Raw genomic sequence first — 12,948 nt, forward strand, 5'->3', positions numbered from 1 at the left:
GGCTCCATGGCTCTTTTATAGTGAGCCTGTGAGGTCAAAACTGTTTTCAGCTGGGCACAGTGGCTCATGCCTGTAATCACAACACTTTCGGAGGCTGAAGCGGGAAGATCACTTCACTTGAGCTCAGGAATTCAAGACCAGCCTGAGCAACAGAGTAAGACCCTGTTTGTATTGCACCAGCCTAATACAAAAAATAAAATTAGCCAGACGTGGTGGCCCATGGCTGTGGTCCCAGCTACTAGGAAAGCTAAGGTGGGAGGATGCCTTGGGCCTGGGAGGTCGAGGCTGCAGTGAGCTGTGGTCAGTCGTACCACCACACTCCAGTCTGGGTGACAGAGTGAGACTGTCTAGACAACAACAACAAAACAACAACTATTTTTATAATGATACTGTGATAGTTTTTGCCTTTTTCACCATGTTGACATTTACACCAATGATGGATAAAGCTGCTGCTGCATAATTACATGCAAATCGAGGCAGTGGCAACAAACTGGACTAGTAGTCTCTATATTCTTTCCTGCCATGCACTTGCTTTTTTTTTTTTTTTTTTGAGACGGAGTCTCTATCGCCTAGGCTGGAGTGCAGTGGTGCGATCTTAGCTCACTGCAACAACCTCTGCCTCCCAGGTTCAAGCAATTCTCCTGCCTCAGTCTCCCAAGTAGCTGGGATTACAGGCGCCTCCCACCGCGCCCGGTTAATTTTTGTATTTTTGGTAGAGATGGAGTTTCACCATTTCACCGTCTTGGCCAGGATGGTCTTGAACTCCTGACTTCATGATCTACTCGCCTTGGCCTCCCAAAGTGCTGGGATTACAGGTGTGAGCCACTGCACCCAGCCACTTGCAGTTTTTTAAAAATGTGACTTTCACTTAAGAATGCCCTTAATGAAACAGTAAAAATTGAATGTAATCTCTACCCTTGAGTATACATTTTAAAATATTCTGAGTGATGAAATAGGAGGTATGCATAAAGCACTTTGGCTACATACTCAAGTATGATGGTTCTGTAGGAAAGCATTTTAGTGATTGAGTTGTGATTGAACTAGCTAATTTTTTCATAGAACACTACTTTTACTTTAAAGAATGACTGATAGACAAACTATGTTTATGAATATTTGGCAAATGTTTTCTCAAAAATCAAGTAATTGTTTAAATTAGAGGAACCTGACCAAAAAAAAAAAATCAGTTATTTCAAGGAAAACAAAGATAGTATTTGTTGCCAATGAAAAGTCAAGCTTCAAGTGATAATTAGAATTTTGGAAAACTTTATATCTCTCACCATGAGCTTACTTCCCAGTAGATACTGGACTAGTAGTCTCTATATTCTTTCCTGCCATGCACTTGCAATTTTTTTTTTTTTTTTTTTGAGACAGAGTCTCTGTTGCCCAGACTGGAGTGCAATGGTGCGATCTCGGCTCACTGCAACCTCTGCCACCCAGGTTCAGGCAATACTCCTGCCTCGGCCTCCTAAGTAACTGAGATTACAGGCGCCAGCCACTGTGCCCAGCTAGATGGGCCAATTGAAGACCTATATAGAGATTGATAATGTTACTAGTGAATGTGATTTTTTAAAAATTGTACATTTAAGTGTGTCACCACTTAGAACATCTGCATAATTCATTGGACCAATGTTTTCTAAACGGCCAAGTACATAATGCTACAAAAGAACCACTCAAAGTGCAAAATAGACAAATGAGGTTTTTTTTTTTTTTTTTGAGACGGAGTCTCGCTCTGTCGCCCGGCTGGACTGCAGTGGCCGGATCTCAGCTCACTGCAAGCTCCGCCTCCCGGGTTTACGCCATTCTCCTGCCTCAGCCTCCCGAGTAGCTGGGACTACAGGCGCCAGCCACCTCGCCCAGCTAGCTTTCTGTATTTTTTAGTAGAGACGGGGTTTCACCGTGTTAGCCAGGATAGTCTCGAACTCCTGACCTCGAGATCCGCCTCCCAAAGTGCTGGGATTACAGGCTTGAGCCACCACGCCCGGCGAGGTTTTTTTTTTAACAGCTGTGTTGAGTGTAGTTGATATCAGTAAGCTGCAGTAGTCAAAATGTACAGTTTGGTAAGTTTTGACGTGTGTGAAATCCTTACCACAATCAAAATAATGATCACACACATCACCCCAAAGGTTTCTTGTGGCCCTTTGAAATCTCTCCCTCCCGCCCTATTCCCAGATAGCCACTGGTCTGCTTTTTGTCACTATAGATTAGTTTGTGTTTTCTAGTATTTTATGTAAATTGAATCATACAGTATGTATTCTTTATTGTTTAGCTTTGAAACTCAAAAAACTGTTTTGAGATTCATCGAAGCTGTTGTGTACATCGATAGTTCATTTCTTTTTGTTGCTAAGTAGTGTTCCATTGAATGGATATACAAAAATTATTTGTTTCTAGCTTTGGCTGTTACAGATACAATTTATGTGAGCCATTTGTATATAACTCTTAATGTGGACATGCTTTCTTTCTCTTGGGTAATACCTAGAAGTAGAATGCCTGAGTCATGTGGTAAATGAATATTTAACTTTTTAAGAAACTACCACATTTTTTTTCCACAGTGATTGTACCATTTTGCATTTCCAAGAGCAGGGCATGAGAGTTCCAGTTGCTCCACATCTTTGCCAACAAAGATAGTCAGTCTTTTTATTTTTCCCAGTGGAATTTGAAGTCTTTTTTAACTTTATTCAAGTAGGTCAGTGGTGGTAACTCAGTGTGCTTTAGATTTGTATTGTCCTAATGACTGTTGAGGTTCAGCATCTTTTCTTTTTCTTGTGTCCTTCCTTCAGCTTTACTCTTTCTTTTTTTTTTTTTTTTGAGACGAAGTCTTGCTCTGTCACCCAGGCTACTGGAGTGCAGTGGCGCAATCTCGGCTCACTGCAAACTCCACCTTCCGGGTTCACGCCATTCTCCTGCCTCAGCCTTCCCAAGTAGCTGGGACTACAGGCTCCCACCACCACACCTGGCTAATTTTTTGTATTTTTAATAGAGACAGGGTTTCAGCATGTTATCCAGGATGGTCTCGATCTCCTGACCTCGTATTCTGCCCGTCTCAGCCTCCCAAAGTGCTGGCATTACAGGCGTGAGCCACCGTGCCCAGCCCCAGCTTTTTGTTTTTTGTATTTTGTTTATTTTTGAGACAGGGTCTTGCTCCGTCACCCAGGATCCATGTATTGGTGCAAACATGGCTCACTGCAGCCTCAATCGATCCTTCCACTTCAGCCTACCGAGTAACTGGGACCACAGGCATGCGCCACCATGCCTGGCTAATTTTTGTTGTTGTTGTTGAGGTGGTAGAGACAGGGTCTTGCTACGTTGCTCAGGTTGGTCTTAAACTCCTGGACTCAAGCAGTCCTCTCACCTTGGCCTCCCAAAGGGCTGGAATTACAGGCATGAACCACCAAACTCCTTTTTTTTTTTTCTCCCTAGACGGAGTCTCACTCTGTCATCCAGGATGGAGTGCAGTGGCACAGTCTCAGCTCACTGCCACCCCTGTCTCCTGGGTTCAAGTGATTCTCATGCCTCGACCTCCCCAGTAGCTGGGATTACAGGTGTGCACTACCACGCCTGGCTAATTTTTGTATTTTTATTAGAGATGGGGTTTTGCCATGTTGCCCAGGCTGGTCTTGAACTCCAGGTTTGAAGTGATTGCCCAACTCAGCCTCCCAAAGTGCTGGGATTACAGGTGTGAACCACTGTGCTCAACTTTATTCTTCATCAAAGTTGTTTTTGACCCCTCTTAGAATCTTTATGTTTTCTTTGTTTTGTTTTGTTTTGCTTTGCTTTTTGTTTTTGTTTTTGTGAGACACAGTCTCACTCTGTTGCCCAGGCTGGAGTGAGTGGCATGATCTCGGCTCACTGCAACCTGCACCTGCTGGGTTCAAGCAATTCTCCTGCCTCAGCCTCATGAGTAGCTGGGATTACAGGTACCTGCCACCAAGCCTGGCTAATTTTTGTATTTTCAGTAGAGAGGGGGTTTCACCATGTTGGCCAGGCTGGTCTCAAACTCCTGACCTCAGGTGATCTGCCCACCTTGGCCTCCCAAAGTGCTGGGATTACAGGCGTGAGCCACCAGCCCTAGCATCTTTATACTTTTTCCTTTTTTTGAGACAGAATCTCACTCTGTCACCAAGACTGGAGGCTGGAGTGCAGTGGCGTGATCTTGGCTCACTGCAACCTCCGCCTCACAGGTTCAGGCAATCCTCGTGCCTCAGCCCCCCGAGCAGCTGGGACTACAGATGCACACCACCACACCTGGTTAATTTTTGCATTTTTAGTAGAGACAGAGTTTTGCCATGTTGGCCAGGCTGGTCTCGAACCCTTGACTTCAAGTGATCCACCCACCTCGGCCTCCCAAAGGAGGGAGTGGTTACAGGTATGAACCCACCGCCCTCAACCCTAGAATCTTTATATTTTCATATAAATTTTAGAATCAGCTTTCTTTTTCTACACAAGTGGCTGTTGGGATTTTGGCTGGGATTGTGTAGATTCTATAGATTAATTTGAAGAGAATTGACATCTTAACAATATTGATCCTTCTGGTACATTAATATAGCATATTTCCACTGAGTTGGGTCTTTGTTAATTTATCTCAGCAGTGTTTTGTAGTTTTCATTGTATAGATCTTATACATCTTTAGTCAGATTGGTTCTTGATTATTTGGTTTTTGATGCTATCATAAATGTTGTGTTTTATTAAGCTGAAGACAGTGACTCAGACCTGTAATTTCAGCACTTTAGGAGGCTGAGGTGTTTGGATCGCTTGAGACCAGCCTGGGCAACATGGTGAAACCCAGTCTTTGCAAAAAATAGGCCAGGCGTGTTGGCTTATGCCTGTAATTCCAGCACTTTGGGAGGCTGAGGCAAGCGAATCACCTTAAGTCAGGAGTTCGAGACCAGCCTAGCCCACATGATGAAACCCCATCTCTGGCTGGGCGCAGTGGCTCACACCTGTAATTTCAGCACTTTGGGAGGCCAAGGCAGGCAGATCATGAGTTCAGGAAATCGAAACCATCCTGGCTAACATGGTGAAACCCTGTCTCTACTAAAAATACAAAAATTTAGCCAGGCGTGGTGACAGGCACCTGTAGTCCCAGATACTCGGGAGGCTGAGGCAGGAGAATGGTGTGAACCCAGGAGGCAGAGCTTGCCGTGAGCCGAGATTGAGCCACTGCACTCCAGCCTGGGTAACAGAGCAAGACTCCGTCTCAAAAAAAAACCCCATCTCTGCTAAAAATACAAAAATTAGCTGGGCATAGTGGCGTGCCCCTGTAGTCCCAGCTACTCGAGAGGCTGAGGCATGAGAATTGCTTGAACTCGGGTGGTGGAGGTTGCAGTGAGCCAAGACCCTACCACTGCACTCCAGCCTGGACGACAGAGTCAGGCCTTATCGCTCCCCTGCCAAAAAAAAAAAACAATTAGCCAACCGTGGTGGCATGCTCCTGTGTCCCAGCTACTCGGGAGGCTGAGGTGGGAGAATCACTTGAGCCCAGGAGCTTGAGACTGCAGTGAGCCATGATCACACCACGGCACTCATGCCTGAGCAACAGAGTGAGACCGTGTCTCCAAATAAATAAATGTTATTTTTTGTTGGTGGTGGTGGTGGGTTTTTTTGTTTTTTTGTTTGTTTGTTTTGAGACAGAGTCTAGCTGTATCGCCCATGCTGGAGTGCAGTGGTGCGATCTCGGCTCACTGCAAGCTCTGCCTCCCGGGTTCATGCCATTCTCCTGCCTCAGCCTCCCGAGTAGCTGGGACTACAGGCACCCGCTACCACACTTGGCTAATTTTTTTGTATTTCAAGTAGAGACGGGGTTTCACTGTGTTAGCCAGGATGGTCTCAATCTCCTGACCTCATGATCTGCCCGCCTCAGCCTCCCAAAGTGCTGGGATTACAGGCGTGAGCCACCGCACCAGGCCATGTTATGTTTTTTAAAATTTCAATTTCAAATTGTTCTTTGCTGATACATAGAAACACAGCGTATTTTTTCAGTATTGATCTTATATTCTGCAATCTTGCTAAATAAACTCACTTATTAGTTCTAGTAACTATTTTGTAGATTCCTTAGTATTCTCTATGTAGATGATCATGTCACGTCTATTAATGAAGAAAGTTATACTTCTTGCTTTCCACTTTGTTTTTTTTGATTGTTTGTTTTTTGTTTGTTTGTTTTTTGAGACGGAGTCTCGCTCTGTTGCCCAGGCTAGAGTGCAGTGGCGTGATCTCGGCTCACTGCAAGCTCTGCCTCTCGGGTTCACACCGTTCTCCTGCCTCAGCCTCTCAAGTAGCTGGGACTACAGGCGCCTGCCACCACAGCCAGCTAATATTTTGTATTTTTAGTAGAGCTGGGGTTTCACCATGTTAGCCAGGATGGTCTCGATCCCCTGACCTCGTGATCCACCTGCCTTTGCCTCGCAAAGTGCTGGGATTACAGGCCTGAGCCACTGCACCTAGCCTCCAGTTTGTTTTTTTGTTTGAGGTAGAGTCTTGCTCCATTGCCCAGGCTGGAGTGCAGTGGCGTGATCTTGGCTCACTGCAACCTCTGCGTCGTGGGTTCAGGTGGTTCTCCTGCCTCAGCCTTCTGAGTAGCTGGGATTACAAGCATGCACCACGACACCTGGCTGATTTTTTAATTTTTGGTAGAGATGGGGTTTCACCATGTTGGCCAGGCTGGTCTCAAAACTCCTGACTTCAGGTGATCTGCCTGCCCCAGCCTCCCAAAGTGTTGGGATTATTGGCATAAGCCACCATGCCTGTTGTTTGTGTTATTTTCTTTACTAGTGTGTCTCATATTACACATTGTTTGACAGGTGAGTACTCAGTAAGTATTTTTAAATCAAGGAATAGGTATACTAAATTCTTAAAACTTTCTCCATAGGTGCTGCAGATGATTACAATAGAATTGGTTCTTCATTATATGCTTTAGGAACTCAGGATTCTACAGATATATGCAAGTAAGTATTCTAATTAAAAACATGAAATAGGCCAGGCACGGTGGCTCACGCTTGTAATCCCAGCACTTTGGGAGGCAAACATGGGCGGATCAAGAGGTCAGGAGTTCAAGACCAGCCTGACCAACGTGGTGAAACCCCGTCTCTACTAAAAATACAAAAATTAGCCAGGTATGGTGATGCACACCTGTGATCCCGGCTACTCAGGAGGCTGAAGCGGGAGAATTGCTTGAACCTGGGAGGCGGAGGTTACAGTGAGCTGAGATCGTACCTTTGCACTCCAGCCTAGGCAACAGAGCAAGACTCCATCTCAGAAAAAAATAAATAAATAAAACATGAAATATAGCTAGTCACAGTGGCTCATGCCTGTAATCCCCGCACTTTGGGAGTTGGAAAACCTGTCAGGAGTTTGAGACCAGCCTGGCCAACATTGCTAAACCCGATCTCTACCAAAAAATGTAAAAATTACCCAGGTGTGAGTGATGTGTGCCTCTAATCCCAGCTAGCTACTCAGGAGACTGAGGCACAAGAATCTCTTGAACCCGGGAGGCGGAGGTTGCAGTGAGCCAAGATTATGCCACTGTACTCCAGCCTGGGTGACAGAGCAAGACTGTTTCAAAAAAAAAAAAAAAGTGTGTGTGTGTATATATATATATGAAATATAAATAAAGCAGAGAAAATTTTCTGTTGGCAGTCTGGATACACAATACTTTTGGTTTTTGTTTTAGTTTTAGTTTTGAAACAGGGTCTTACTCTGTCGCCCAGGCTGGAGTGAGGTGGCATGATCATGGCCCTCTGCAACATCCTCTTTCCACGTTCAAGCAGTTCTCCCACTTCAGCCTCCAAAGTAGCTGGGATTACAGGTGCCTGCCACCATGCCTGGCTAATTTTTCTATTTTTAGTAGAGACGGGGTTTCACTGTATTGGCCCGGCTGGTCTCAAGCCCTTGACCTCAAGTGGCCTGTCCAACTCAGCTCCCAAAGTGCTGGGATTACAGGTGTGAGCCACTTCTCGCAGCCAACAGTACTTACAATGCAAAACTTTTGGAATATTTTTGTCAAAACACATTGATAATAAGGGCCTCCTTTAAAAACTTGGGTTGAGGGCTGGGCAGGTGGCTCATGCCAGTAATCTCAGCACTTTGGGAGGCCGAGGCGGGCAGAACACCTCATGTCAGGAGTTTGAGACCAGCCTGACCAACATGGAGAAATCCTGTCTCTACTAAAAATACAAAATTAGCCAAATGTGGTGGTGGGTGTCTGTAATCCCACCTACTTGGGAGGCCGAGGCAGGTGAATTGCTTAAACCCAGGAGGCGGAGGTGGTGGTGAGCTGAGATCGCACCATTACACTCCAGCCTGGGCAACAAGAGCAAAACTCCGTCTCAAAACAAACAAACAAAAACTTGGGTTGATATTTTTTCTCCTCCCTTTCTGTCCTATTTTTTAAATCTGAGAAATAAAAATCGACTTTACTCTCTCTATATATATATTTTTTTCTTCCTCCCCTGTGTTTTATTTATGAAAATGGGTTGATGTGTGTGTAAGGGAGTGGAAGAACAGAATTTATATTAGTGTTTTTAGGTTTTGATAAAGCTTATAAATAAGAACTGCTATTTGGAAATTAGAACATATATGTATGTATGTATATGTGTGTATGTATTTCTTTGGAGGTCAAAGTGATTCCGCTTCCCGCCCCTCCCCTGCAAGACAGTGTCTTACTCTGTCACCCAGGCTGGAGAGCAGTGGCACGATCTCTAAAAACACAAAGATTAGTCAGATGTGGGTGGCACACACCTGTAATCTCTGCTACTTGGGAGGCTGAGGCGTGAGAATCACTTGAACCTGGGAGGCAGAGATGGTAGTGAACCGAGATCACACCACTGCACCCCAGCCTGGGCGACAGCAAGACTTGGACTCGAAAAAAACTAAAAATTAAACACATTTACACATTTTTAAGCAGGAAAACTATTTTCATAGTCTATGCCTTTCTCTAAACCACATCCTTGACCTTTTCTCTAGTATATTCTGTCTCAGATATTTAAAAGTCAAGCTTTTCGGCAAAGCACGGTATGATAGCTTACACTAATTAACATGCCATCGGCCAGGCACAGTGGCTCACACCTGTAATCCCAGCACTTTGGGAGGCCAAGGCAGGCGGATCACCTGAGGTCGGGAGTTCAAGACCATCCTGACCACACAAAATCAGCCAGGCATGGTGGCGCATGCCTGTAATCCCAGCTACTCCGGAGGCTGAGACAGGAAAATCGCTTGAACCTGGGAGGCAGAGGTTGCAGTGAGCGGAGATTGCACCATTGTACTCCAGCCTGGGTAATGAGAGGAACTCCGTCTTAAAAAGAAAAAAGAAAAAGCCACCTTCGCAAAGAGTTAATTCTTATCAGGAAGAAGGGAAAAAGTCAACTTTGCCATCTGTTCTCTAATGTAAATCTGTCAAAGCAAGTTCTCTTGAATGAAAGCAAAGTTCAAATTGTTTTTGCTTTGAGCAGTATTTGCCCTAATTGATTTATAATGTCATTTTAATTATATATTTTACAGAATACTTGAAACTGTACTGTGCCCTTTTTTTTTGAGAGCAGGTCTTCCTGTGTGGCCCAGGTTGGCATGCAGTAGCTATTCGCAGGTGCAGTCGTAGAGCACTGCAGCTTTGAACTCCTGTGCTCAAGCGATCCTCTTGCTTCAGCCTCCTGGGTAGCTGGGACCACAGGTTTGCGCCAGAACTGGGTGACAGAACAATAGCCCATCTCAAAAAAAAAAGAAAGAAAGAAAAGAAAAAACTGAATAACCAATTTCTACTTAAGAATTTATTTTCACTTTTAACTAGTTTATCTGTCAAATGCTGATACCAACTAAAAAATATCCCAGCACCAGACTTTTTTTGTTGTTGAGATGGAGTCTCACTCTCTTGCCTAGGCTGGAGTGCAGTGACGCAATCTCGGCTTACTGCAAGCTCCGCCTCCCAGGTTCACACCATTCTCCTGCCTCAGCCTCCCGAGTAGCTGGGACTACAGGCCTGTGCCACCACGCCACCTGGCTAATTTTGTTTTGTATTTTTAATAGAGACAGGATTTCACCACGTTAGCCAGGATGGTCTCGATCTCCTGACCTCGTGATCTGCCCACCTCGGCCTCCCAAACTGCTGAGATTACAGGCATGAGCCACTGCACCTGACCAAGCACCACAGTATTAAAGGGTAGTTCAATTACAGGATTGTGACACTGTGCCCCACTAATTTTTTGTATTTTTAGTAGAGACAGGGTTTCACTGTGTTGCCCAGACTAGTCTCAAACTCCTGGCCTCAAGTGAGCTGCTTGACTCAGCCTGTTTGCGAAAATGAATCTAGATAAATTTTGTTGGCCAAGCACAGTGACTCACGCCTGTAATCCCAGCACTTTGGGAGGCCAAGGTGGACAGATCACTTGAGGCCAGGAGTTCGAGACCAGCCTGGCCAACATGGCAAAACCCCATCTCTACTAAAACTACAAGAATTAGCCAGGTGTAGTGGGTGCCTGTAATCCCAGCTACTTAGGAGGCTGAGGTAGGAGAATCGTTTGAACCCAGGAGGTACAGGTTGCAGTGAACTGAAATGGCACTACTGCACTACAGCTGGGGCGAGAAAGCGAGACTCAGTCTCAATAACAACAACAACAACAACAGCACCTTTAATGTATGGCTTAGACTGTCATCTTGAAATGGAGCCTGGCGCTCTGGCTCACACCTGTAATCTTAGCAGTTTGGGAGGCCAAGGCGGGCAGATCACTTGAGATCACGAGTCCAAAACGAGCCTGGACTCAAGCCATCCTCTTTGCCTCCTGAATAGCTGGGATTACAGGTGTGCACCACCATACCTGGCTAATTTTTAACCAGGTGAAAACTCGTCTCTACTAAAAAATACAAAAATTAGCCAGGCATGGGGGCAGTTGCCTGTAATCTCAGCTACTCAGGAGGCCGAGGCAGGAGAATCACTTGAACCCAGGAGGCAGAGGTTGCAGTGAGCTGAGATTGCACCACTGCGCTCTGGCCTGTGCAACAGAGCCAGACTCTGTCTCAAAAAAAAAAAAAAGAAAAGACCAGGCCTGGGCCCAGTGGCTCACACCTGTAATCCCAGAACTTTGGGAGGCTGAGGTGGTCGGATCACAAGATCAAGAGATCAAGACCATCCTGGCCAACATGGTGAAACTCCGTCTCTACCAAAAAGACAAAAATTAGCTGGGCGTGGTGACGGGCACCTGTAGTCCCAGCTACTCAGGAGGCTGAGGCCAGAGAATTGCTTGCAGCCAGGAGACGGAGGTTGCGGTGAGCTGAGATTGAGCCATTGCACTCCAGTCTGGGCAACAAGCGTGAAACTCCATCTCAAAAAAATAAATAAATAAATGAACAGATAGTCTATCTTTAAACAGATTTCAAGTAATCTCTTTTATTGGTAGAAATACAGGGAGATTTTTGTGAAGCTAAATGAAGTCTGCAGTTAATAGGGCTATTGGATATAATTGCAATGAGACAAGGTGTTACTAATATGGTTTGGGAGCATATTCTCATACATTTGAAATGGAAAATTACTTTGAATGTAGCATATGATGAAAATATTTTCCTTTACAGGTTTTTTCTCAAAGTTTCAGAACTGTTCGATAAAACAAGAGTAAGTACTAAATTATAGAGATACACTGCATAATATTGTGCCCAGAGAGCTCATGTTAAAGGTTTTTTTTACCACAATTCATAAAATTTTTTTAAAAGAGTAATCATTATTGGCCGGGCACAGTGGCTCATGCCTATAATCCCAACAGTTTGGGAGGCCGAGGTGGGCAGATCACGAGGTCAAGAAACCAGACCATCCTGGCCAACACGGTGAAACCCTGTCTCTACTAAAAATTCAAAAATTAGCTGGACGTGGTGACACATGCCTATAGTCCCAGGTAATCGGGAGGCTGAGGCATGAGAATCGCTTGAACCTGGGAGGCTGACATTGCAGTGAGCCAAGATCGCACCACTGCACTCTAGCCTGGCAACAGAGCAAGACTCCGTCTCAAGAAAAAAAAAAGTAATCACTATTAACCTTTTGGCTATTTAAATATCTGCATATGGTAATATTTAACTTGCTATGGTTCTGTTTATTGAAGAAGATGAGTATACTTCAGAAGGATGATGAAACAGATTCAGATTTGGATTCCATTGGGAGTTTTTCAGGAAATTCCATTTTTTGTTATGGCCTTTAGGTATTTGTATAAAAGTTCATATTCTTCTGGGTGCAGTGATTTAATGCTTGTAATCCCAGCACTTTGGGAGGCTGAGGCAGGAGGATCTCTTGAGCCCAGGAATTTGAGATCAGCGTGGGAAAACACAGCAAGACGCCATCTCTACAAAATGTTTACAAATTAGCCAGGTGTGGTGGTGCAAACCTGTAGTCCTACTTGGGAGGCTGAGGCAGGAGGATGCTTGAGCTCAGGAGTTTGAGGCTGCAGTGAGGTGTATGATCGTGCAACTGCATTCTATCCTGGGCGACAGAGTGAGACCCTATCTCTAAAAAAAAAAGAATACCTCCTGGAACAGACAAATTAATTAAATACTACATACCAATAAGAATAAAGGAACCAGGCCACGTGGCCCACGCCTATCATCCCATACATTGAAGGATGAGGTGGGAGGATCAGTAGAGGCCAGGAGTTCAACTAGCTTGGGCAATGTAGCGAGGCTCCCTCTCTACAAAAGTTACCAAAAATTAGCCAGTCATGATGGCGCACAACTGTAGTCCTAACTATTTGGGAGGCTAAGGTAGGAAGATTGTTGAGCCCAGGAGGTCAAGGTTGTAGTGAGCTGTGATTGTGCCAGTGTACTCCAGCCTGGGTGACAGAGACCCTGTATCAAAGAAAGAAAGAAAATAAATAGAAAATTACCAGCAACTCAGATGCCTGGCCTCCTCCTCATCTCCTCAGCTGCCTCTCAAGGCACTGCCAGTACAGATTCAGGTTTTTTGTTTTGTTTTTTGTTTGTTTGTTT

General features: G+C 44.9%; 1 protein-coding gene across 2 annotated transcripts in view; it reads left to right on the forward strand.

The window, feature by feature from the left end:
• SNX6 (sorting nexin 6) overlaps nucleotides 1–12,948 on the forward strand; it is a 68,609-nt gene that overhangs the window by 38,989 nt on the left and 16,672 nt on the right. For both annotated transcript variants that reach the window (XM_010366591.2, XM_010366597.2), the window contains 2 exons: nucleotides 6,863–6,938; nucleotides 11,551–11,590. In XM_010366591.2, coding sequence (XP_010364893.1) covers nucleotides 6,863–6,938; nucleotides 11,551–11,590 — 116 coding nt within the window. The remainder of the gene's footprint in view (nucleotides 1–6,862; nucleotides 6,939–11,550; nucleotides 11,591–12,948) is intronic.

The sequence above is a fragment of the Rhinopithecus roxellana genome, chromosome 5, assembly GCF_007565055.1.
Source record: "Rhinopithecus roxellana isolate Shanxi Qingling chromosome 5, ASM756505v1, whole genome shotgun sequence".
Classification (NCBI taxonomy): domain Eukaryota; kingdom Metazoa; phylum Chordata; class Mammalia; order Primates; family Cercopithecidae; genus Rhinopithecus; species Rhinopithecus roxellana.